The sequence below is a fragment of the Danio rerio genome, chromosome 20 (genome assembly GCF_049306965.1).
Source record: "Danio rerio strain Tuebingen ecotype United States chromosome 20, GRCz12tu, whole genome shotgun sequence".
NCBI classification, from domain to species: domain Eukaryota; kingdom Metazoa; phylum Chordata; class Actinopteri; order Cypriniformes; family Danionidae; genus Danio; species Danio rerio.
Window position 1 is genome coordinate 56,958,421 of NC_133195.1, and position 26,891 is coordinate 56,985,311.

Consider the following 26,891-nt stretch of genomic DNA (forward strand, 5'->3'; position numbering starts at 1 on the left):
TGCAAGCCCTGCCACATGTGCCTGGAATCAGCAGTAGAGTAGAAACCTCCCAGCTTCTCTCTGTACTGCCTCTTGGCTGCAGTGACGCCCTTTCACAGACTGTACTCTGCAGCTTTGTACTTATTCTCATTGCCAGCTGTAAATCCAGTAGAGCAAATATGCAGCATGTAATGTACCTGGCTGTTTATTCAGAACTTCTGGCTGGGAAACTTGATGATATCTGCTGCAAAGTTGGTATGTAGATAGATGTAAACGGCAGCCACAAAGATGTAAACTCCCTTGGTAGGTAATAGAGACGGCAATTCAACATTATAAACCCTACATCAGGCAAGCAGTGATTATTAGCAGTCCATACATCTTCACACCAAATTGTTGTGGATAAAACAAACACCTCCTCCCCCTTTCCCCTTACCGGAGGCTGCTGTTCGGTCTGGGCCTGTAGTTGAATGACAGAATCTGTGATGTTCTCTGAAAGCCAGGTTTTGGGGAAAATCAGAGAGCAGCATTCTCTTATTTCCTGTTGTGTCGTAAGCCTGATTTTTAGCTCGTACAGTTTGTTTTCCAGAGTCCGCACATTAGCTAGTAGAAGGCTGGGTAGTGGTGGTCAACTAGCATGGGCTTTTAGCTTAGCATGGAGCCCTCCCCTCTTGCCTCTCTTACATTGATGTCTCTGAAGCACTCTCCTCTGGTCAATTTGACGAATTGGCATTTTTACTACATTTCTGAAAAAACTGTTGCTGTTCGTGCTTAACTGTCTAAAACACATGATGACCCTTCACGCTCACTGGGCATGTGCATGTGCCAGCATCTGTATGGTCTAGTTTACTGTCCGCTGTCTATTGGTTGTGTAATGATCACTAAATCAGGACTTGACAAATCAGGGAACAATATTCATTAGTGCTTACAACCACTCAGAGAGCAACCACTCATAATATATGCTAACTCTGGAAACGATGGACTATAAATGTATCCCCCTGACCTCTTCCCCCCAAAGACCAATCAGGTCCCTTTACCTCTATCTTTTGTAAGTTTAACATGTGTATATTGAAATTCATTGTGCACTTTTGTGTAATGATCATCAGAACCGAATAATGTTCTTTTTAGAAACATCATATGCTCCTTTTAAAGTACCACATGATAATTAATGTATTGAACTCATTTGATTTGGTTGATTGATTCCTGACTTATTCCACAGGATCTGCTCTAGCTGAGGCCACATCTGGCGATTCTCTAAAAGCTAGCATGAAAACAGTGATTGAACACAAGTTTTTCAATGCCACCATCAGTGTTGAAGAAGAAGTGCAATCTGCAGCAAAACTCAGTGTGAAATCTAAAAGCAAGCTTGAAGTTACTAGTCTTGTTGCAGAGCAAATGTCCGTGGAGCATAATGCAATATTTGAAGGTGATGCTGGGCAAATTTCTGGAGATGGGAACCTGGAAGGATCCTTCAAGGCTGGTTCAATCTATGGATCAGGAAATCTAAAACAATCAGTTTTGCTTATCCCATCCAAACAAGAAGCAAAGATTGACTCCTTACTGAAAGTAGATTCAAAGCTTCTTCAGGCTCAAAACTCCTTTTCTGTGGCTTTTGCTAATCGAGAATTGACAGTTTTGTCCACCACCACAGCATTTGATGACATTCTAACAAACACTGCTAAAGTTGCCATCAATGAATCACAGATTGGTTTAAGTTATTATACAAAAGCACAAGGATTTGGACTGAAGATCGAAAACACAGCTGAGACGAGAGCTGATGCTAAAGCTATCAGTGTTAAGATCGAGACCTCTGGTGATTTATCTCAAGAACGTATTTACTCGATAGTCACTGGAGAACTGGACATTAACGGACTGGCTATTAAAAGTGATGCCTCGGCTAAACTAATGGGACACAGAGCTGCACACAATGCCATCCTGAACTTCAATAAAGATGGCTTGACATCCAGTGGGACAACCACGCTGCAGAGTATTTTAAGTCAGGAGAAGGTTAAAAACACCTTTGAGGTCATCTACAAAAAACTAACTGCAAATCTTCAATGCAAAACCAATGGAAAGTTCATAGGAGCGAGCATTGACCACAACACCGAAATGAAGATTAATGGACTTTTAGGCAGAATCGAGAATATTTTACGCTTCAACTCCAGGATCTTAAATGTTGAAACAAACACTCGTGGTACAACTGTCCCATTTAGTTTTAATTTTAACTTTGCTGCTAATGGTAGTGAAAATGTATACAATCGTGGACATTACAGAGAAGATTTTAACACAAAAATGCATCTAAAAATAGATCCAGAATCCATTACTCATTCTCATGAATGCAAGATCTCAACCCTTGTTGAAACATATGGTTTCTATGGTGTAGAAGTTGAATCAGAATTTCAGAGCAAATCTGAACTTCTCCTAAACCCGTCTGAACAAAAGGCTAAAATGGCTGTAAAGGTTAAAGTAAACAAACATGCAATCAATCAAGAAATCAATGCATACAATACTCCTGCTCAGTTTGGGCTGGAAGGATCTGGAAAAGTGTTCACCAATCTGTTAAACACTGCTGATGATGATCATCAGGACTTTGCAGTCTCTGCCTTCCTAAAGTATGATAAAAACAATCAAATGCATTCAATTTACCTGCCTTTCGTTGACAGTTTGGGTCTAGTTCCTTCCAGCGTAATACTAACATATTCAAGCATAGAGGAAACTTTAGCTTACCTAGCTTACCTAAGCTTACCTAAGCATGTTAGTAACTTTGTGTCTAATATGAATTTTGGAAGAAGAGCTGAACAATTCCAACGTGCTTCAATAGCACTATATCAAGAATATCCATTAAAACTGGGTGTATATGAGAAGCAATTGAGTGATATGATCAGTCAAATCACTGAAGCATTGAGTAATTTCAAACAATTGACTGCAAATGGTATGTTGATTGAAAATGTTGACCGAATGCTGACCAAGCACATTAACGCTTTGATGTTTTTAATCACTGAGGATGTCAAATTACTTCTTAGCTTACTCAAACCCCAAGGTCACACGAAGCTTCAGATTCCTGCAAGTACTAAATCCTATCAACTACCCTGTTTTGAAAAAATGCATGGCGAGATCAGATTCACCAGCCCTGTTTACAGCCTAAACACATCTGCAGAGTTCAAGAACGTTTCAGCAACACATCCTCAATTCGCAGGTGTCATCAAATCTAAAGGAATCTCTGCAAGTCTTGAGGTTTTGAATTATAATATAGACTACACCATGCAGATCTCCATTCCTGAGATGACCCCTGTATCGGTGTCTGAAACTCTTAAGATAACACACTCTTATTTGACTTTAGACCAAAGTGCGTCTTTGACTCTGAATGCGTCGATCACTAAAGGTCCTGATTTTTCATCCCTTTCTCTGGACACATCTTATAAGAACCAGGTTAACATCCCTTTGCACTCTCTGTCAAGTGAAGTTACACTTGCTTCGAAGGCTGTAGCAGTGTATCAGAATAACGCTGCAGTGATTTTAAAAGTTCTGAATACAGGAATTGGCAAATTTACCCTTGAAGACTTCTCTGATGAAGGCACCCATGACAGTGATCTACTTTTTACCATGGGTCTTAGCGCTGCCAAGCTGAGACTTAAAGGCCACACTGACAGTTCTGCGTTGCAGATGGAAATGAATGTCGATGTTGACGCTGATGCCGTAGCTCTAAGCTACCTTAAATTCAATGTCTTTGCTGAAACAAAGTCACCATTTATCAAGAAGAACTTGCTGGTTGCTTCTGGGAATGTCTCCATCAATGACATGGATGTAAAAATCAGTGGAAACCATGAGACCGAGTTTGATGGAGTGGTCAGTGTAGTTCTGTCTAATACTGCTAGCGTGATCATCTGTCCACGTGAGATCGCAGTTGAGTTTCAGAACAAGGGAAATGCCAAGACTGACCTTTATGAGTTTTTAATAACCAGTGTTGATCTCCAGAATGACTACACTGTTATTGTCAACTCCGACTTACAAGAAGTCAGCACTATTGCAGTCGCCCAGATAAATCATTATAAGTACAGCCATAACTTAACAGCCAACAATAATAATGCTGAAATTGGTGTTTACGCTGGTGTGAATAGCTTTGGCATCCTAAATAATGCAGTGCAGTTTGTGCCATTTGTTTTTAAAAAGGCCGTAGTTGAATATTTAAAGGATGAAAGTGGCATATGGCATGACTTTACAACAAATAACCAAGCCACCGATCTAAACGCCAAACTTGTCTACCAGAAGACTACCACTGTTTTAGGTGATTCGGATGGTTTGGCTGTTGTTGTTCCTTCATTGGGCAACTTAGTCTCTGAAGTGTCTTCAACATCCTCCATTCTCAACCTCAATGCTAACGCTGGTGTTTATCCCGATGATTACTTAATGCGCATTAGTGGCACGGCTACATCTGCATTTCAGCAATTGAGAGCCAAACTATATGGAGCCACTATCATTACCACAGAAAGTGGACTAAAACTGGCCTCGACTTTATTTTTGGACAATTCCCAGATTGGGGGCACACATAACAGCTCAGTGACCCTGCAGGACAACTATGAGGTGGTTTTGGTGTCAGACACAATTGCGAAGATTAATCTGACGATATTCTCAATCGAAGCCGATCATCAGCTTTCTGCTGACACGAAAACTCATCTGAAGGCTTTGTCAAACTTGAAGATCAAGTACAGCTTTGATCATCCAGACTCACGTGGAGGTGGAGATGCTGAGAATACCTTAAAGATGAATGCATATTTGTCTTCCATCACTGTTGAGTCTACATCCCAAGTAACCACCAATTCTACACTGCCTGATGGTGGCGCTCTTAAGGGAACTCTGGATAGTGATGCAAACATCAGTGTGAATGTTGCGGGTCTGAAATCGAATGTGAAAGCCTCTGCAAATGGATACTATGATTATAGAAACAACAAGCTGAGCTTCGATATGAATGACCAAGTGATCTTAGAGGGAAATTTTAACCGTATTCATTATTTGCTGGACATTGATTCAAACTACACACACAAATATAGAAGAGAAGAAGTTGCAGTGAAACACACTGCTCACGGTAAAACTACAATTATTCCCATGAGCACCTTCATGGCAGCTGTCGACTTCTTCTTGACTCAGCCAGATCATGATGATTTTGAACATAGAGGTGAAGGATTTGGCTATATTAATAAAACATCTTTATATAATGGCCAGATTTACTCCCGTTGGTTCAATTCAAGTACAGCGATATCAGTCGAGTCTGATAATGATTCACCAGACAGAAAGTTTTTGCTCGAGTGTTCTTTCAATTTCACAGCTCCATCAGTGCTTGTGGAGTATGAGAGTGAATTAAGATCAATTCCCATTAAAATAATCGACGATTATTATTGATATTTTAAGAATTCATCAAAGTAATGATGTCAGCTAATCGTTGAAGTTTAACATGTGCTCAGCTCAGCTCACAGATCCACTTCGTTTTTAAAAATGTATGTAGCTTTTCTGTTGTGTATGAAAGTATTATTAAAATTCCCTGAAATATTTCTTGTCAAGTTCAATCTCTAATGACAATAAATGGATATACTCTACTTATAAACATGGCTCTTCTTATTGTTATACTTCTCCAAGACATATTCTACAGCAAGCTATACAATTTTTTATTTTGAGATGTGTGTTTTTTATCCATATACAGGGCTCGAAATTAACTTTTTTACTTGGTAGCACCGGTGCTCCCAACTTCAAAAATTTAGGAGCACCAGAAAAAATTTAGGAGCACCAGAAAAAGTTTAGGAGCACCCAACAAAAATGATTAAGCACCGCTGCAAATTGTATTTTAAGGGATTTATTGTATTTTAAAACAACATCAATTAGGACTAACAAAAACCAGAAACAACTATATAACTAATGCTGTAATGACATTGATATTTGTGTGCAATAATTCCAAAATGAATGTCGAATAAATATAAAATGTTAATGATGAGGAAAATGACAATAATAGTAACAATGATTTACATTTGTCATTATCATGCTGCCTTGAATGTGCTTGAATGCAAGTTTTCTGCTATAAAAAGTCTGTTACTTTATGAAAAACAATTGTATAGTTTGCATCAAACAAAAATTAAGCATTGCAGTAAGAAATATTTATTTTGTACTGCTGTTTTTATATGCATGTCAGTTTAATAAATAATATTTCTGCTACAAAATAAACAAAAGATTATAATAAATAATTAAATTTAAGGATGAAAGCTGCAAAATCAGTATCTAAATAAATAAATATATACATCTCAAGAAAGAAAAGACAAAAGAAAGTAAGTAAAGTCTCACTTCTATCACTCTTTAAAAGTTTTGGTTTCATTTTGTGTCAATTTAAAGGTTCAGTCTGAGATGATCTTCATTTTTCTGTGTTAGTGGAAAGCAGGCGAGTCAGCCGACCCAATTTATGAGCAGGCAGAGCAGGATTCTTGCGCTGACCACCGGCGCAATACCGCTGTTTGTTATGAGCCGCAGTTTCAGTGTAAACTTAGTAAATGCGAGCTTTTTTGGCGATGATATGTACAGTATTGACTTTTAGCGGACATTTGCGCTGAATGCAACGCATCGAGATTCGAGCGCTTTCTCCGAAAACGTACTCGATTGATCTCAGCTGGCGGATCATTATTCACCACGTCATGATCACTCTCATCTGCGCCTCAACTTTAGGTGGGGTTTGCAAACCTGCATGCTTTAAGTTTTCACTCTTCAGCCGTTTGCCTCTTCCCGTGCTCCTTCCCTGTCATCTGACAGCGGAATACCTTGCGTGATTGATGGCTTATATAAACCAATATAGCGGCAGGGAAGAGCGATTCAGCACGTTTTTAGAAAAATTCAAAACAGGTCGCACTACAACCATTATCTGCAGTCGCACTAATGCTCCCATATATATTATGAGGTCGCATAGATTAATTTTCGGGCGCATATGCGACCAAAATGGTCGCAATTTCGAGCCCTGATATAAATGTATATAATAAAAATATAAAGAAATTACTTTTGGGGGTGTCACGGTGGCGCAATAGGAAGCACAATCGCCTCCTAGCAAGTAGGTTGCTGGTTCGAGCCTCAGCTGGGTCAGTTGGCGTTTCTGTGTGGAGTTTGCATGTTCTCCCCGTGTTCGCATTGGTTTTCTCCGGGTGCTCCGATTCCCCCCACAGTCCAAAGACATGCAGTACAGGTGAATCGGGTAAACCAAATTGGCCGTAGTCATTTCTCCTCCACTGCCCTTCCAGAAGCGTATAGGCAGATTTAAAGGGCACCTATGGTAAAAGCAAGCACCTATGGTCAAGCTGTTTGGACAGATCTGTGTGTTGGTATAGTGTATAGACCGTCATACTGGGGTGATATGAAAACACCCAGTCCTTTTTTTTCAATTTAACTACAAAAAAAGGGTCGGCCAATTGGAGCTGTTTTCAAATCGATCGCACCATTACGTAGGTGTGCGATCCCCCCGCCCACCGAATTGATTGACAGCTGCGCGCATTAACATGTTCCGGTAGTCGCGTGTATATGTCAACAAGACCAGACAGACATACGCAAAGCAACCGGGAATAAAAGCTCTGTTCTGTTCGCTAGGATCAGCAATCATCATCAAATGTGATTAAGAGTAAGTTTCACATGTTTAAAGTGTTTTAAAACAGAGTATGTGTGTAATTAATTACAGCGTTTTACTTCAGCTTTACTTCATCAGCACAGCCGCGTGTCAGAACAATTATAAAAGAAGACGCTTCAATCCCGGTTTGTGGAAGTTAAATCAGGTTTATTTTGTACATTAGCATAACAGATATCCACACAGTACTTGAGGTTAGCTGTATCTGTGTGTGTGAGTGTGTGTGTACGCGCGTGCACGCGTTAACTTTGTAACGATATTGTGTGTAACTCATCAATGCAACTTCACAATACTGACTAGTAAAGGTTAGTTCTTACTGTAGTATCTCACAAACGCTACGTGAGACCTTCTTCCTTTAAGTCTGTCTGTTGTCTGACGCAGCTGAGGGAGGAGGCATGTAGAAACAGTAGGCGGGAAAAACTCGTCTTAAAGGTGCAGTACGACAAAACCACCCCCTGCTGGAAATCAGTATAAAATAGCATCTTGAAAAAGGTATAATGAAAAATCTGATGGGTATTTTGATCTGAAACTTTATATAAACATTCTAGAGACGCAAAAGACTTGTATTAAATCTGAAAAAAGGGGTAACCTAGGTGCCCTGTAAAGATTACCAAAACAGATTAATGCTTATAGTGGTGAATGAGGGATGCATTTTTCGGCAGACTTTTATTGTGACCATCACCATTCATTTTCTTTTCAGCTTAGTCCCTTTATTAATCTGGGGTCGCCACAGCGGAATGAACCACCAACCTATCCAGCATATGTTTCATGCATTGGATGCCCTTTCAGCTGCAACCCATCACTGGGAAACATCCATACACTCTCATTCACACACACACACACACACACACACACACTACAGCCAATTTAGCCTACATCTGGCATGTATAAACCGGTGTCTTGCTGAGTTTAGCTCCAACTTGCTTTAAAACACCTGCAGGAAGTTTCTAGTACATCAACTAAGAGTTTTACTAGCTTGTTCAGGTGTGTTCGATTAGGGTTGGAACTAAACTCTCCAGGACACCGGCCCTCCAGGACCAAGTTTGGACACCACTGGCTTACACAATTCTACTGTACCACAAATCTTTGGACTTGTGAGGTAAACCAGAGCACCCGGACGAAACCCCCACTAACACAGGGAGAACATGCAAACTCCACACAGAAATACCAACTGACCCAGCTGAGGCTCGAACCAGCGATCTTCTTGCTGTGAGGTGACAGTTCTACCCACTGCGCCACCGCGTCACTATCATAGTTCAACAATTACTAAATTAATTTTAAAATCAAAATTCATGTTTGTTAACTTTAGTTAATGTGCTGTACTTACAATGAACAACTTATTTTTATTAACTAACTTTAACAAAGAGGCGGTTCATTCCGCAGTGGTGACCCCAGATTAATAAAGGGACTAAGCTGAAAAGAAAATGAGTAACAAAGAGAATCATTGTAATAATCTTCATTGTTGGGCAGCACGGTGGCTCAGTGGTTAGCACTGTCGCCTCACAGCAAGACAGTCACTGGTTCGAGTCCTGGCTGGGTCAGTTGGCCTTTCTGTGTGGAGTTTGCATGTTCTCCCCATTCCTCTGGGTTCTCTGGTTTCCCCCTTAGTCCAAACACTTGCGCTATTGACCTTATTCTAAAATGTGGAAGTGCGCCTGTTTTCGCGATTGTCTTAGAACTTACGATTCAGTCACCTATGGGAGAAATGACTAGGAATAATGAACGGCAGAAAATGGTCAAACTACTTGCTCTACAAACAAATGTTTGCATGACTAAACAGACCAAGTAGAATAATATAATAAGAAAATATCAAATTGCAATATCAAGCAGCGTAACGAGCAGTTTTTAACTTCAAAAAATGAATGGAAGTGAATGAGACCGGAAGTCTCGAGCCAAAAAGTTTTAAATAGCTGCGCCCGCTCGTCGGCGGAGAATAAGGTGAATAGGGGAATTGGATGATGTAAATTTACTGTAGTGTATGAGTGAGTGTGTGAATGTGAGAGTGTATGGGTGTTTCCCAGTAATGGGTTGCAGCTGGAAGGGCATCCGCTGTGTAAAACAAAATAGTTGGCGGTGCATTCAGCTGTGGTGATCCCTGATGAATAAGAGAATAAGCCGAAGAAAAATGAATGAATAAATGAATGAATCTTCATAGTTCATATAAGTAACATTCACTAACATTAACTAACAACCTTTAAAGTGTAACAATATTTTTTACCGATACGTTTAACTTTGATAACATTACATTACCATATTGATACAGAGCTATGATACAGAAATGTTTTGTATAGAAATTCTTCAATAAATGTAGTAATATATCATATTAGTCATATTTAAAGAGCTAACCAACAGTATGAGCAAGGAAGAAACAAATATAAAGCCGTTGTTCTTGCTTAATCACAGAAATGGTCAAATAAAAAATCTGAATTAACATTAAAAAAACCTAGCCATAACTTACCATTTTATTTCACGTTGGTTTAAACCGCTTCCGAACTCGCTGTTATTCTTTTATCAATCCCAGTCCTACATAATTGTACTTAAGTTCTTCTTCATGAAATATTTTACCGAAAACGATCAAAAATAAAGTAAAATTGGCAAGCTAACGTACTGTGACGTATCAACGTATTGCGTGCGCTGTTTGTGCGACGCCCCCGAAGCGCGTCAGTTCGTACGACACAGTCACGTGATACGATTTGAAATTAAACCTCGAGTCACTCAACAACAACACCACCGCTGTCAGCGCTTTGTTGAAGCTAGCAAGAATATTTAATGAGGTACATTTGCCATTTCAACAATTTGTAAATGTATGCGAGTGGCATATATAGCGTTTTGATTATTTAAAAGTGTTTTATATTAGCGTTAGCTGTAGCGGACGGCTGTGAATGAGTATTAACGCTTGAATTAGCATTACAGATAGCATGCGTTGCTTTTGTGAAGTTAACAGTTAGCAAGAATATGTTATGATGAGGTGTCGTTGTCATCATTAACGACTTTTAAGTGTACATGAGCGGCAAATATAATGTTTGGATTACTTGAAAGTGTTTTTATATTAGCGTTAGCTGTAGCAGACAGCTGTAGACATTGAGGTAAAGTTAATTTTATATTCGCACATTCAGTCTTTTTCATGAATAATATAATGTCAGAAGAGTAACGTTATTAATTACACATTCTATATGGTGAATCATATTAGCAGCCAACAACCATCAAAGTACAACAGTGTTCACAGTCCATTAAATTGTGCTAATGTTTTCAAGTCATACTTGCATGTGATTTCAGACCGAATATGCAAAGTACTATGGTAAACAATGTGTGGAACTATCACTGAACGAATGTGCAAGTATGAAACCAACTTTACCTCAATGCTGTAGACTGACAGTAAATAAATATTAACGCTTGCTATTCAAGCATTGGCATTACAACCACTGATCTAAACCCTGTGTTCTATAAAGATCAGTGAGCACAACTAACATTCATTGTTTGTTGAATTAATTAAATGGCAGAAACCTTCGCTCAGGATGGCTGTAAGACTTGAAAAATCTCAGGGCCTGAAGATGGATGAACTGTCTTCACACACTTGGAGGTAAGAAATAAATACTAAAGCTTCTGAAATAAATGATCATGTTGCTTTAAGTTAACGTCTTGTCAGGTACGTTGTCAAGTTATTATTAAAATGACACTGGTTTGAGGTACTTTATAAGGAAGATCAGCTAGTTTAAAGCATTTAGTATATTTTTTAAACTGGACTAACCCAAAATAATTTAAATAAATAATACAGCTTTTATTTTGTTTAGGTTTTTTTCCGTACAAAATATGTGTCCTGTCTAATATTTTGTTCTGAAAACACCCAACCAATACGCCGTTAAGCAAAACAATGTAATTAAGATTGTTTATGTAATATGTGTTTGTGTTATGTATGTTTGTGTAGATAGATAGATAGATAGATAGATAGATAGATAGATAGATAGATAGATAGATAGATAGATAGATAGATAGATAGATAGATAGATAGATAGTGAACATTTGAAGTAAATTTAAAAAAGACAAGAATAGGTGTTTATAAAATGGGGTAAAGTTGGTTTTATATTCATACATTCAGACTTTCTCCTTAATAATATTATTTCACAAAAATATTCTTTGCAAATTCTAAAATGGTAAAAACATTAGCTGCCAATGACTATAAGTACAGCATATTTCACAGTCAATTAAATAGTGCTAAATATCGTAATCATGCATCAGCCCCCCCCCCAAGGTATAGTTACCCTGGAGGACTTGTATGTTAATACATTTTGCCTCATTTTCTCAACTAAAAGAGACGGTTTCTCTCCCCGCAACACACTTCTTTCAACATTTACAGATTGGAAATTATGTAAGTCATGCATTACCCAATATTGAATTGCTGCCAGATTAAAGAAAGGTTTACAGGCTACTATCGGGCTCACCTGATTCCAAACATTTAATTTGAGGTTTTGTATGTGTGTTTTCTCGAGAACTGAGCTACTGTACTATTCATTTGAAGAATGCTTGGGAAGAGGAATTGGGTATACAGATTGACTCTGATACATGGGAGGAAAGCCTCAGTAGAATTCAGTATTGTTCTATTAATTCCAGACATCAGTTAATTCAATTTAAAGTAATGCATATACTGCGCTACTCAAAATCTAAATTACACAGAATTTTTCCTACCATTTCCCCTACATGTGACCGGTGTAATTCTGCTGAAGGCTTCCTGACCCACCTCAATTTGGACGTTTATTATTTTATTTGTATTATTATGCTTATCCTTTGCATATTTTATTATTGTTGTGTTGTTTGGTAATTATTGAAAAATGTAAAACTTAAAAAAACACTTGTTAAAAAAAATTAAATAGTGCTAATGTTGTTTTGAAGTCATACTTGCATGCGATTTCAGACCAAATATTCGAAGCACCATGGTAAACAATATAGGGAGCATGTCTCAAGTTATATAAAACAAACTTTACCTCAGTTGTTTTTGTATAGTTTTAGGACCACTTTAATGAAACGATTTGATGCCCTCTAGGCTGAAGTCTTAACATGGTCTAAAGTCATGAATATTATTGAGTGTTTTATTTTAAATCTCCACATATGCAGTCATAAAAAAAAATATCGTGACCAAAATTATTGCGGTCATCAATATCATCATGTTTTTGTCAAAATGACCTCATTCATTCATTCATTTTCCTTTGGCTTAGTCCCTTTATTCATCAGCGGTCGGCACAGTGGAATGAACCGCCAACTTATCCAACATATGTTTTACGCAGCGGATGCCCTTCACTGGGAAACATCCATTCACACTCATACACACATGCACTACAGACAATTTAGCCTATCAAATTCCCCTATAGTGCATGTGTTTGCACTGTGGGGTGAACCGGAGCACCCTAAGGAAACCCACGCCAACGCGGGGAGAACATGCAAACTCCACACACTGACCACTGGCCAACTGACCCAGCCAGACTCGAACCAGCAACATTCTTGCTGTGATGCAGTTGTGCTACCCTCTGAGCCACCCTGCTGCCCAGTCACATGTTCATATTTAATTTAATTTAATACAATTTTTGTATCTAAAATTCTTAAACAAATTGGACAAATCCAAAATTGCTTTTCGAATAAGCTAATTTGCTAGAAAAAAAATTGCATCGTCCATAAGAAATTAACATCAGTACGTCGCTGGTGTCTTTAATGTCTATATTTGTATTAAATAGGAGTCTAAAGTAAAGATTTAATTTTTTATTTTTTTTTACTATTCTTATTGTTTCTTATTTCTCTTTCTTATAAACCTTTCAGTCAGATTAAAAAATAAATCTCTTGTGTAAAAATATGGAAAGAGGCTTAAACAGATCTTAATATGTTTTGAATTTACTGCCATGATTCCTGTATTTACCCTGGATAAGAGAAATGCAATGCTACAGGAGTTTATATAATCGTGATAATCACGCTTTTAATGATAATTATATTTTAAAAAGGTAATGCTGACCAAGGAGTGGTACGGTGGTTAGCACTGTGGCCTCACAGCAAGAAGGTTGCTGATTCGAGTCCTGGCTGAGTCAGTCGGCGTTTCTGTGGAGTTTGCAAGTTCACACCGTGTTGGTGTGGGTTTCCTCCAGGTGCTCCGGTTTCCCCCACAGTCCAACCAACAAGCGCTATAGGGAAATTGATTAACTAAATTGACAGTAGTGTATGAGTGTGTGTGAATAAATGAGTGTATGTGTGTTTCCCAGTGATGGGTTGCAGCTGGAAGGGCATCCGTTGTGTAAAAAATATGGCAAAGTAGTTGATGGTTCATTCCGCTGTGGCAACCTCTGATAATAAGAGACTGAGCCAAAGGAAAATGAATGAATGTTAACAATCAGAAAATGTACCATGATTTACCTTGAAAGCAGTAATCTTGACATTAGTGTGTAGGTATGTAAGGATAACCGGTTTCAAGGTTTACCGCTGTTTGGAAAATGTTCTGTTATACTGTCCCTCCTCATCAAAATCTACTGGTCAGCCCCTGATTCAGCAAACGTCTGAAAAACAAATCATTTATGCACCAACATCCAGCGTGCTGTAGAGCTAAGCAGTGCAGTGGCTTTACTTTACATCCACAGAAGAGAAAGCTCTCCAAAGACGCCTTTTCAAATTGTACAGATATCTGTTTTTGAAACTAATGAAGAAAGAGCAGCAGCCAATCATTTATTTTAGTTATTTATCCTGACACGTTTACTGCTCCAAAATATGTCAAGCTAAATAATTCAAATTAATCATTGACTTTTGTTCAGTGTGGAATATAGTTGTTTTATTACCCAGACATTTAAAAAGAACATATTTTTTTTATCAATAATCATGATATGGTGAAACCGCAATATTTTTATCCATCACTGAACAAAAAATATTTCAAGGTGATCCTTGGATATATTAAATTTAAGGTTAAGTGGTTGTAAACAATTTATTTGGATTGAATTTGAACAAAAAATTAAGTTGAAAATTGGCAAAGCAGTGGCGCAGTAGGTAGTGCTGTCGTCTCACAGCAAGAAGATCGCTGGTTCGAGCCTCGGCTCAGCTGGTGTTTCTTTGTGGAGTTTGCATGTTCTCCCTGCATTCGCGTGGGTTTCCCCCACAGTCCAAACACATGCGGTACAGGTGAATTCTGTAGCCTAAATTGTCCGTAGTGTATGAGTGTGTGTGGATGTTTCCCAGAGATGGGTTGCGGCTGGAAGGGCATCCGCTGCGTAAAAACTTGCTGGATAAGTTTGCGGTTTATTCCGCTGTGGCGACCCCGGATTAATAAAGGGACTAAGCCCACAAGAAAATGAATGAATGAACGAAATTAAGTTGAAAATTACTACATTTAATTTGTTTAAATTCAACACACACTGAAAAAAATTCTCTTCAAAATCGTTCCAAACAATTTATATGGGTTGAATTGAAACAATCAAATTAAATTTAGTATTGTTCAACTTAATTTGTTTAGTTAATTTCAACCCAAATAAATTGTTTAAAACTACTTAACTTAAAGTTGGGTAAATCCAAGGAATCATCTTTGAATCATTTGTTTTGCGCATATAAAATGTTTGCAACAATTTTGCAGACATCAGTTTTTCAGGGAAGGTTATCATACCTTCAGGATCTAATACCAGCCCATGCCTAATATATTCAGAAGTGTTTGTTTGTGTCCAAAGTGCTCTGGGCATCCAGGTGGAGGCTGTGGCCCCGTTCCAGAAAAGCCAGACTCAAGAAGGGCTCAGGGGTCAAAGGGAGGATAACCTGGAGATCATGTACAATAAAGATCAGATTTACCAAGGAGACGTAGAGTTCAGCATCGAGGAGCTCCGTGCGCAGCGCTACTACAAGGCTATGAGAGGTACATCCATATCTGGAGTGATCACCCTCCTGTTGACTAAACAGTTGAAAATGTTGAATATGACCCGGGCACCTTGAACAAATAAATGTAATCTTGAACAAATAAATGTAATCTTGAACAAATAAATGTAATCTTGAACAAATAAATGTAATCTTGAACACTTCTTGAAAATACTTGAATTTCAGACATACAAAATCAAGGCCTGGAAAGTACTTAAAAACAAACAGGTTCTTGAAAGTGCTTGAATTAAAATTGTAATTACATTAGTTTATGGTGTTATAAAAAAAAATGTACTGACTATTGGTCTTATGGTTTCAGACTATTAATATTACCAGTACTGAAACCAAATATTTTTTGAATGTGACTGGGCCTGTAACAATAATCAATATATGGACTAATCGCACAACGCATGACCTCAATAATTTTTGGTGATGCAATATATATCACATGTACATAAAAACCAGTGTCAGCAACATTGCACTGATTGCACAGCCTCTTTCATCATCCAATCTCTTCTGAAGGTATCAGTATGGTTAAAAACTCTATAGTGTTTACTGTAGCAGACCCCATCCGGTTGACGCTTTATTTACACGGGGCGTCAACGCTTCCAATTCACTTTGAATGGATAACGTCAGGCGTTGCCGAACTGCATTGTGTATCCGTCGGCGCTGCTTTAGAGGCATTGCTCACTGCAGAAGTTGAGACTTGCTTAATTTTAAGCGCCGACAGAAGCGTCAGCCAATCAGATCGCTGTATGCAAATACACCAGCTAGACAGTGGCCTATTGCTGACCGAATTTCATTGGCTGATGCTTCTATGACGATCGCTTCAGCCCCGACTTCAGACACGCCTTCAGTCAAGCGTTGACGCTGAAGCCCCCTTGTGAGTGGCTGAAGCTTTACTGATGTTTCAAGAATCTTTATTAACATTCCTTTTCTTCTGAAATCACCATAAGAGCTGAGCAAACCAATACAAAGATATACATCAACATTCTTCGATATTTTCACAAAATATGTATTTCTAACTAACAGCATACAATCACACAAACCTTAAGCCTTTTCAGGGGAGTTACTGAATAAACTTAGAAACCGCCCTTTTTAGTGCAAGCTCTGTTAAACCATTATGAAATGTCTGCTATCTACTGTATACTTTTTTCTCATCATTTCTTTTTTGCTCTGAAAAATGGATTTCTTGTCAAAATAAAAGTCCCCCACAAACAATAGAGGTAAAGTGATCCTTAAACATAAAGAAATGTAAGATAACTCTTCGTAATGTCTGTTACATTTACTATAAATTACTATAGTGTATTTTTATGTGGGTGTCTGACAAAAAAGATCTGGTGAGGATGTGGCCTGTTGGGTGTCCTGTGCCTCTGCGTTTAAATAAACTTTAAACACAATCCTTTTTTTTAGTTCTTGTTACCTTAAATGTTCTGTTAAAATTTTTTGTTTATTTTTTTAGGATTTCTTTAGAAAGTGCACAAACACGTTGGCCTCAAAACATCCCTGAGCTGTTATAAATATAATAATTAAATGAAAAAAACTGACTTAGTAGTTGTGTCCTGTTTTCAATCCAAATATCTAAAAAAATCTTTAATCAAGATACAAACTAGACACATGAAACGGGATAAGAAATTATGTCTTTTTTTTTTTTTTTTAAAGGCTTCCTCCAATCCAATAGAAAATACAAAATAAAGCTCAGATTTGATAGATGAGACCCACAGAAGAATCAAGATTTAGACACTCTGTTGAAGTCTGAGGAACTCACACCTGAGCAATGCATGAATATATCAATATATCACGACTCTGACATTTTACTCTAAATATTAAGTGAGTGAAATGTTAAATACCGTAAGGATTATCATGGCTGTGGGGGAAATCAGAGCACCTGGCGGAAACCCACACCATTATTGAGTGTTTAATTTGAACTCTCCTCTCGTTATGTTGTGTTACGAATTAAATTAAAAATCCTTAATCAAAAAGAGATTTAACCAAAACGTAAAAAAATAACAGGGATAAAAAATCTAATCCCTGGTGCCCCCACGCTCTCTCTCCACCAAATATATACCAAAAACACAACCACTGAGAATTAACAACAAAATATGATTTATTTACAGAAATGAGGAGCAAAAATAACATCAGGAGGGGTTCAGCCAAAATAAATGACAATAAACCAAGCTAACTAAATTAGATTAAACTTCCCTAGAAAACAAATAATAAAATAAAATACAGAAAACTTACCTCCCTACTAACAAACACAGGAGAAAACGAAAATAACAAATAAAAGGCACCAAACCTCCCTACCATGCTCCAAGCCCAACAGGAAGACAGAAAATCGGACTTCAATCGCCGGTTAAAAATTATCACAACGGCATCTCACAAAGCCACAAAGAGATACTAGCAAACACTCATTGGATCACTTTCTCCACTGAATACAGGCGGGGAAATCGAGAGAGAGCGGGGAGCCATCGAACCCATGTTCTCTGCAGGTTTATATAGCCGCCAATCATGATCCGTCCCAACGTAATCCGCTGCACCTGCGAATACTTAGAGCGAGAAAGAGAGAGAGAGCGAGAGCGAAACACCACACACAAGCCTAGACTACACTACAATACTCGTAACAGTTGTCATAAAAAAATTATATTAAAGATTATCACGATCAAAATTATTGGGATTATCAATATCATCATGGTTTTGTTAAAATTACCTGATTCGTTCATTCAATTTTTTTTTCGCTTAGTCTCTTTATTCATCAGGGGTCGCCACAGTGGAATGAACCGTCAACTTATTCAGCATGTTTTATCTAGCGGATGCCCATCCAGCTGCAACCCAGTACTGGGAAACACCCTTACACACTCATTCTTACATACACTATAGCCAATTTAGTTCATCAATTCCCCTATAGCGCATGTGTTTGGACTAGAGCTGTGAACCAACACTAGTCTCACAGTTCGGTTACGATTATCATGCCTTCGATTCAATTCGATTTTTCGGTGCATCACGGTGCTTTCCATACACAGTTTTATATTTTCTTCACAGCAGCAATTCTTGTATTAAAATGTATGAATATATTTATATTTATTTATATTAAATATATTTATAATATACTATTTGTGATACAATTTTGTCATTTAATACAAACAGTCAGAGATATAAACTGTAACTTTAAACAAAACGAGCATTAAGCAAATAATATAAACAAATATAAATATCCAGCTCAATTTCTGATTCTTGTCTAGTTCTCTTACACCTCTTTGATTGGTCACACCCTCAACAAAAACGGTTGCGATTGGCTCTTGCGCGCTGCGCTCTTCAGATAAGTGACACTGATAAGCGGCAGGCGGCGATCTCACAGCTGATGCATGACAGACACGGTGGAGAAAACTCTGCAGACACGCGCTCGTTTCTTTATCCTTAAGTAACGCTGTGAAACAGCCGAGAGGAGAAGAAAAGCCACACCAGCAGGTCAAATGGGCCACTGTGTGTGTGTGAGAAAGAGACAGAGCGAGAGAGAGAGAAATGGAGTAGGCTACTTTCATTCTCTCGATCTCAGTGAAATAGGGGCTATTGTTGTATATGTCAGTGAAAGACTGATCCAGCAAACACACACAGTGAAATTGTGCACAGTTTATGAGTTTTAAGTAGTTAAAGCGCTGTAAATACTCGCGATCGCCTCCCTCGCGACAGAGCGCATACGAGGTAAATGACGTCAGTAATAACCGGTTATGATTATTACTGAACCGATACCGAATTGTCCGCGTCTGCATTCGCGATGCACCGAAGAATTGATTAATTTTGACACCCCTAGTTTGGACTGTGAGGGAAACCGGAGCACCCGGAGGAAACCCACACCAACATAGGGAGAACATGCAAACTCCACATAGAAACGCCAACTGACCCAGCAGGGACTCAAACCTGTGACCTTCTTTTTGTGAGGCCACAGTGCTAACCACTGAGCCATCTGAGATATGTCCATATTTTTAAAATAAAATGATCAAGTTATCAAGTAAAACTTGAATAGCTTAACTAAGACAATTTGACTTATTGATTGCATATAACTTAATTGCTTTTATAGTTTAGAATCAGATCAAACTTTTTTATGCCATCATTGACTTTTTCATGACTTTGTAATCGTGCAGAAAAAGCTTCACACCTGAACAAAATGAAGCAGGACTTGCAGCTACAGATCGAGCAGGCACAGAGAAAACTTCACCAGAGAAGCAGCACGGCGGCTCCACAGCAGCGCTTTCCTGAAGACAAAAGAGTACGTTTGAGCCAACAATGCTTAATATTAATATTATTATTGTTAAATATATATAACCTGTCATCATTTACTCACCCTTGACTTGTGAAAAACCCGAGTTTTCTCTTCTTCTGTTGAACGCAAAGATATTTTGAGAAATATTTTAAACTAGAAGCATTAACTTGTAGTATTTCATGATGTCAATGGGTTCCAGCATATCGTCCATTGAGTTCAACAGAAGAAAACAGGTTTGCAGTCACTACTATATGGGTGAACTATTGCTTTAAAAGCATGTGTATTAGGACTGTGCAATGGTGATGAAATGTATGATAGTATGCTAAATCGGATATTGGTAGGCCCACACGGAATCTGTGCGCACAGAATTCCGCAGATTTTTCGCAGAATTCCGCAGATTTTTTGCCCATTATTAATTCTGTTTATTTACTTGAGTAAATGTGTAAATCTAAAATTATTCAGTAATTTATTACTTTTTATTTCATATATTAAGGTTTTAGTTTTGATACTCCGCTGGATACTCCCAAAATAATTCCGCAGAAATACGCAGATTTTTACCAAAATTCTCCGCAGAAATACCAAAAAACATCCGCAGATTCCGTCTGGCCCTAGATATTGGATCTGTGATATACAAAAAAATAATAAATGTAATAGCCAACATGGAGCTGCACGATTCTTGCTAAAATGGGAATTTTTTTGCCTAAAATAAAGATCATGATATTCTCACGATTCTGTAGATGTGAAATAAATGTTAATATTATTATTGTTCATTCTCGAACAAATGGTAAAACGACAATAATAATATTATGTGTAGGTCTACTGGTTTCTATAAATAATTCTGTTCTACTTATAATAATTCTGATGTTGAATTATTATGTTTTAGATATATGCTTGTAATCTGTCATTGACAACATTTTACTAGACCTTTTTATATAGACATTTGTCATTATCAGATTCCCTCTTACATTATATTCAACATTATATTGGCTAGGGTAGTTATAATGACCCAGTAAACATTTATTTTCAGGCACAACACTGTTCGCTATGAAAGAAAAAACATTAAACGCTTGTTGCAATCATCAGTCTAAAATGCGATATGATCATTTAAATGATGTGCACGCTTTGGGTTTCATTTTCCACTGCTAAGCGCTGCTCTCAAACCATCACTCTGTGCCACAAACTGAATATTATTTATAACTTTATTACATGTTACTCACAGCCTATGCAGGTTCTGTTCACTAAAGTAGACGCGCGTGATTAATAAAGGGGATAAGCCGAATAGAAAATATATAAATGTAAATAAATGCTGAAAAGTGTATATTTTTTGCACAATTATGCCTTTTGTACATCGTCTAAATTTCCTATTATGTTATTTCCATTAAAAAAAAAAAACTTTTTATTGAATAAAAGTTGCTTTTCAGTCAGAATTGTCCAGGCCTATGAGTAATATCGGGCTTGTGTATATTGCAATATGCACATTTGCTTTTTTGTATATTGCATATGCACATTTGACAATATTTTGATTTAAAGCACAGCCTTGTACAACTTGTATTTCCTCCAGGAGGCCAGTTCTTCCATCCAGAGACCTACAGGTTCATGTGAATCTGCTGCTGATACAGTGAAATCTGCTCCGTTGGTGATATACAGTGAGCAGGAAGAAGGATGTGCGGTTTCCAGGTCAGTTTTTCAATAAAACCAACATGAATTTCTGCTCAGCAAAATAGGGTTTAACCCATACCTGTCAACATTGGGATGTGAAAATAAGGGATATGCCCACCATAACAATGGATTCCTAGATTTTTTATTACATTAAATAAGAAGTGTCACTTTAAAAATGCACACATCTAACGTTATAATGAAAGCATTCGACTGCTTTCCTGACTTTTTATGCTCATTTAAGACAAAATTAGTTGTGTTTGAAAAAAAAAACGCACCAATATCGACATCTTTATATGTTATTATTATTAATTATGTGTGTATGTCTGTTTAAACACGCACTCAAAAGCCAGACTTTCTCTCCGCTTCAAATCGCGTGTACAGAATCCGTTTGGGAAACAGCTTCTGTTTATCTCAAGCAGCAACCTCCCGCTCTCCCTCAGGAAGCCAATACGGAAGTAACTAAAACTACAATTCATCCGAAATTCCGCTAGTCCTGGCCGCTCCTGGCTCCAATATAGAGCAAATTTCAATTGAGCCCACTGTTAGAATGGCCAACTTTACAGCAGAAACAAAGGTGTTTACAGCCTGTGAGACAACTGTGAGGGGGATGAATTTTTTTATAACTCATCCGTTTCCTTTATATTAGGTAATATTAGGTTTGCATAATTAAGGGCGTGGCCACTTGATTGACAGCTAGGTCTCGTTGGTCGCCGTCACGTCACCTCGGCTGACTCCTGCAGATTAGCCACTGAACTCGGCATATTTATCGTATTTCTGTGTTGTTTTATGTGGCTTTACACAGTCGACTGCCTTTTGGACTTGTTTCCTACAATTATTAGATGGCATGGCATGCTGAGTGCACTTAATTGTGCCCACAAACCATTCACGTGGCCTCCGTTTCCCATGTGAGTAAAGTTATATACTTATACACCATCTCTATTCATGTATTTGTTTTATTTAAGATCATTTATCGTTTATATTTATATTTAGAGCTGACAGATTGAGAGCTGTAGGCTCTAGATCAGTCATCTGAAGCATTATCATACAGTGTTATGCTGGATTTCATCAATAGTCTTACCGTACGTTCACACCGAAAGCGGCGAGACCATCAAAGTAGCTGGAAGTCGTTCATTTTCAATGAGAGCCGGCGGCGAGGAGCAGCGTGGCGCGTCTTTGCCGGCGTGAGCATCGAGGAGAGTTGAAATGAAGTCAACTTTATGGTAATGAGCTATGACGCGGTTTGGCGGCATGCAATCAGAATGCAATCAAAGATGTCCATCGCTTGATAGCAGTTCAGAGAACACAGACCTGTGAACTTTGGTTCCGACCACAGTTGTTCCCAAGGGTTTGATTATTGCGATCGCCGGATTTCCAATTATTTACAATGTTTTCCTACAGGAACATGCATTAAATAAGTTACTGGCAAGTTACTGATGTTCATTAATGTTATATAAATTTACAAAACAAACATTGTACAAAACAGTACTGCTGCTTCAGGATATTTCAGACATATGGACACATATTGGATAAATAGAGCAAAGCCACACCACATGCAACCTGATCTTCCATTGTTGTATGAATTTGATAAGAAGTGCGCAACATTTTCACGCTAAAAACATGTCTTATGCAGGAATGTAACTGATATGCTGCAACGGCTCCTTTAAATACGAGATCAATGTAGCAAATGTAGCTGAAGGCAGACAACGTTGTCGCCAGGGCGGCCAGAGCGACCATGGACGCTCTCGCCACTTTTGGTGTGAACGTACTGTTACATTGACTAACACAGACTATATCTGAAGTGTTTGGAAGTAATTTGCGTTTTCCTCCTGTTGAAAAACGTCATAAGAACAATGTTTAGTGGCTCTGTGTGTTTCAGCAGTGTTTTTAAAAGTCTAAACACTTTATTGATATAGTGTACAGCCAAGCACATGTGGTCAGAACACAAGCGAGTCGCAGGTGATGAAGTATTAAGCGTTCTCCCAAAGTGAAGTGTGTCTGAGCCAGGTCAAAGCAAACTGTCAGCAGTGTCTGTAGCTCCTCTCACTCTCCGCCTCTGTCCTTGTTTGGTATCCCGCCGTGGGTGTGATGACGCGCGAACAAAATGGCGACGGTTGGCCACGCCTACTTGTGGCTTCTTTTGTGCTCTTTAGAAACCTATGGGTGACGTCACGGATACTACGTCCATATATTTTACAGTCTATGGTTTATCTCTATGGAGCGCGTCAGCTGACAGTCACGCACCATTATATGACTGTTTTGAGGATTGTATAGGAGGGGAGACGGCACCTGTAATCTAAAGGAAATAAAAATCGCGCCGTTTTTAATATTTATATATAAGTGTTTTCATGTTTTCATTCCTAAACAAAGTGAAAGCACAGAACAGACTCGCGTTTAAGAGCAAGGGGTGACCCCTGGTGGTTCGGCGGTATAGGTTGCGAATAGGGAGGCTCGACTGTTCAGAGAAAAACTGAAAATACAGGAGAAATATGGGGAAATACCTTTACGGGCATGAAAGCGGGATAGAACTGTAAAATACGTCAGAATCCTGGGAAAAAGGGGAGGGTTGACAGGTATGGTTTAACCATAATTTGTCATTAAACAAACCTGTGAGCTCGGCGGGTTTTCAGCTGATGTTTAAAAGGCATTTTAAAGCTTTATTATTAGAGCTACTAAGGATTACAACAAGAAAATAACCCACGAGGCTGTGCAATTTGAACAATTCTATTAGGCATATCAAATCTTATAAAACAATATCTGTCTTACACTTTACAGGGTCCCCGCGGGGTCTTAAAAAGTGTTAAAGTCTTAAAATTAAAAAATCGAAATTAATGGCTTTAAAAAGTCTTAAATTCGCTATTCTAGGTCTTAAATATTTTTGCACAGGTCTTATTTTTGCGATGTCCATGTAACGCTACATCTAATGCTCATTTAAATTCTTTTTGTTGTTGTTGCTAGGTTTTTGGGGTGTTGTAGTTCTTTATTTCACTAGTCCAATTGTAATTTGCGGTATTACAACTACAAAAATGTCAACTTGCAATAGCCAATCAGCTTTCTGATATTAAACTCAGTGCGTGCAGCGATTGTGACATCATCGCTGTGCTTCAGAAGTTCGCTTTAAGTGCGCGCGACATGATTTCGGCTGGCAGAGTATGCCGTTATTTCACTGACAAATGTCGCAAGCGCAGTTTTATAAGTCGGGAGCGCTGTAATACGAGAGAGCGAATCTCTGCTCACGCGCCGGTTTCCTTTGTTCATGGACAAAACTGCTTGCGAGCTCTCAAAACACTGGCTGCTCACGTGAGAATGGTCTGCTCTCGCTCCGTCAGACTCCTTTCGTGCTTCAGATGCTTCAGCATACTGTAGTATTCAGAATAGTGAACTGATAAAATGAAAGACGGTGTAGTTTTACTACAGTAAAGTGTGTTGAATTGTTGAAAAATATACCCTATATTGTAAAAAAAAACTAAAGCACTGGGTAGTTTGTTTATAATGCATAGTATTACCACAACAGAGTAATTGAAGTACTTTACTGTACTTTACAAAACACTGTACAGCAGACACTAGTTCACTTTATTTTAGTGATAAAATGAGATTGATCGTGGGATTTATTTGAAGAGTGAATAGTACAGTAGGCTGTAATACCTAATCAAGTTTTTACCTATTTTCTATCAGTTACATTTCTGCTTGGAAAAACCTGAGGGATAAGTTTGTTAAAACAACAAAAAAGAGGCCCTCAAAAACATCTTCAGTGGTAATGATTATCTTTTTATTTGACTGATTTTACTTAGTTTTTTTTGGACCGCCCCCTGTCATTTAACAAAAAATATCTCAACGGTAAACGTGTCAAGTATAAAAGCCTTAATCCGTTTCGTGAGGTGTGCGATGCGGTGCCAGATGAAAGTATAAATCTGCATTAAGATGTTTGTTTTTTCTGTAGTTCAATGGTGCATTTAACCTGACTTTAGTACTGTTCAATTTAAATAACTTTATTTTACCTCTAATTTTGTGCTTTTACATTTTCTCTCGCGTGTTTTTGATATTGCGATATAGGTCTTAAATTTGACTAGGATTTCTGCAGAGACACTGCTTTACAGCTGCACAGTATATCGTTTCAACATTGCAATTGCAATGTTTGCATCTGCAGTAGTCACATAGCAGGTTCTGCAATGTCAAATCGAGATTACAGTTGAAATGAGTTAGTAAAACTATTATGTTTAGGGATGTGTCGAAAAACTCTGCTCTCCGTTAAACAGAAATTGGGGGACAAATATTCAGGAGGGCGAGTAAAACTGAGTTCAACTGTATATCGAAAATCAGAAATGATATCAGCACAAAACACACTCTCCAAAATAGTGTTGACTTTTCATTATATTGTGCATGCATATTTTGCTGTAATAAAGAGCTGGATTAAGGGTGGAAAAGGTTGATTTATTTAGATGTTTTTCACTCTTTTGTGATTCAGTAGCAGATTGGTGATTCGGTTTATGAACAAATCATTTGAGTCAATTGATTCATTGATTCATTCATACCTGCAGCCACTTCTCTTATTTCCAAATGAATCACCCGTTTTGAACAAATCATTTGAATAAAACTGATTATTTGGTGTCATGTTTATGTATTGCACGCCTTAACCAGGAAAGAGACCAGCACAGAAATGTTAATTATTGTTTTCATTTATGCATGCTTTGCAAAGATCAGTGATTAAGATATTTCATTTGTTTTATTGATGTCGCTTTTTCCTCTGTGTGATTCAGTAGCAGTTCAGTGAGTCGAGAGGACGATATGAATCAAAGTGAGTTTCTGCAAGTGATTCGTTTGTTTAATATACATTTTTACATTGTTTTTATTAGTGCAGCTGCTGCTGTTTGATATTAGGCAATAAAAGCAGAGATGCTCATGAATATGGTGACTGATTGTGTGTTTTTAAGGTGGAAGTGATGCAAAACTGCAGAAAACAGCAAAACCTTTCACCATTTATGATGAGAGTACACAGACGAACAAAATGTAAGACTGATTTTCTTTGTTAATTCTTTTTGATAGTGTTTTCATTCATTCTTTATCATTCGTTAATCAATTTTTTTGTCTCACAGGGTTTATATTTTTATTTTTTTTTATTTAATTATTTATTTATTTATTTATTATTATTATTATTATTTATATTTATTTTTTTTATTTTTTTATTTATTTATTTAAGTATTTATTTATTATTATAATAATAATTTTTTTAAATATTTTTTATTTAATTATTTACTTATTTATTTTTAATTTTTTTTATTAATCAATTAATTAATAAATTTTTTATAAATTAAATAATTTATTTATTTATTCGGTTTCAATAATGATAATAGTTCAAACAAAGCCTAAACACAATATTTGTGCATCAACATTGTTTCTGAACGAATAATTTGAGGCAAATGATTCATTGATTTGCTTATTTTCAAATGAATCACCTGTATTGAACAAATCATTTGAGTAAAACTGGTTTTTCACCAC

The 26,891-nt window shown here is 37.6% G+C and overlaps 2 protein-coding genes and 1 long non-coding RNA gene across 16 annotated transcripts in view; 2 read left to right on the top strand and 1 right to left on the bottom strand.

Moving 5' to 3' along the window:
* apobb.2 (apolipoprotein Bb, tandem duplicate 2) overlaps nucleotides 1–5,565 on the top strand; it is a 30,579-nt gene extending 25,014 nt beyond the window's left edge. The window contains exon 23 of the mRNA XM_002665806.6: nucleotides 1,196–5,565. Coding sequence (XP_002665852.3) covers nucleotides 1,196–5,373 — 4,178 coding nt within the window. The 3' untranslated portion in view covers nucleotides 5,374–5,565. The remainder of the gene's footprint in view (nucleotides 1–1,195) is intronic.
* On the bottom strand, nucleotides 5,482–10,276 carry LOC141379479 (uncharacterized). The gene is made up of 3 exons (XR_012396237.1): nucleotides 10,077–10,276; nucleotides 7,936–8,076; nucleotides 5,482–7,268 (listed from the first exon to the last, which is right to left on the bottom strand). It is a non-coding gene; the product is annotated as an uncharacterized lncRNA (long non-coding RNA).
* A 30-nt stretch (nucleotides 10,277–10,306) lies between these two features.
* Nucleotides 10,307–26,891, top strand: part of bub1ba (BUB1 mitotic checkpoint serine/threonine kinase Ba) — a 35,013-nt gene continuing 18,428 nt past the window's right edge. For 7 of the 14 annotated variants that reach the window (XM_005160915.6, XM_021468734.3, XM_073933831.1 and 4 more), the window contains exons 1-7: nucleotides 10,307–10,392; nucleotides 11,119–11,198; nucleotides 15,301–15,482; nucleotides 19,621–19,745; nucleotides 21,301–21,416; nucleotides 26,153–26,190; nucleotides 26,327–26,402. In XM_005160915.6, the coding sequence (XP_005160972.1) occupies nucleotides 11,134–11,198; nucleotides 15,301–15,482; nucleotides 19,621–19,745; nucleotides 21,301–21,416; nucleotides 26,153–26,190; nucleotides 26,327–26,402 (602 nt within the window). In that variant the 5' untranslated portion in view covers nucleotides 10,307–10,392; nucleotides 11,119–11,133. The remainder of the gene's footprint in view (nucleotides 10,393–11,118; nucleotides 11,199–15,300; nucleotides 15,483–19,620; nucleotides 19,746–21,300; nucleotides 21,417–26,152; nucleotides 26,191–26,326; nucleotides 26,403–26,891) is intronic. The other 7 variants (XM_005160916.6, XM_073933827.1, XM_073933832.1 and 4 more) reach the window with 1 other exon arrangement.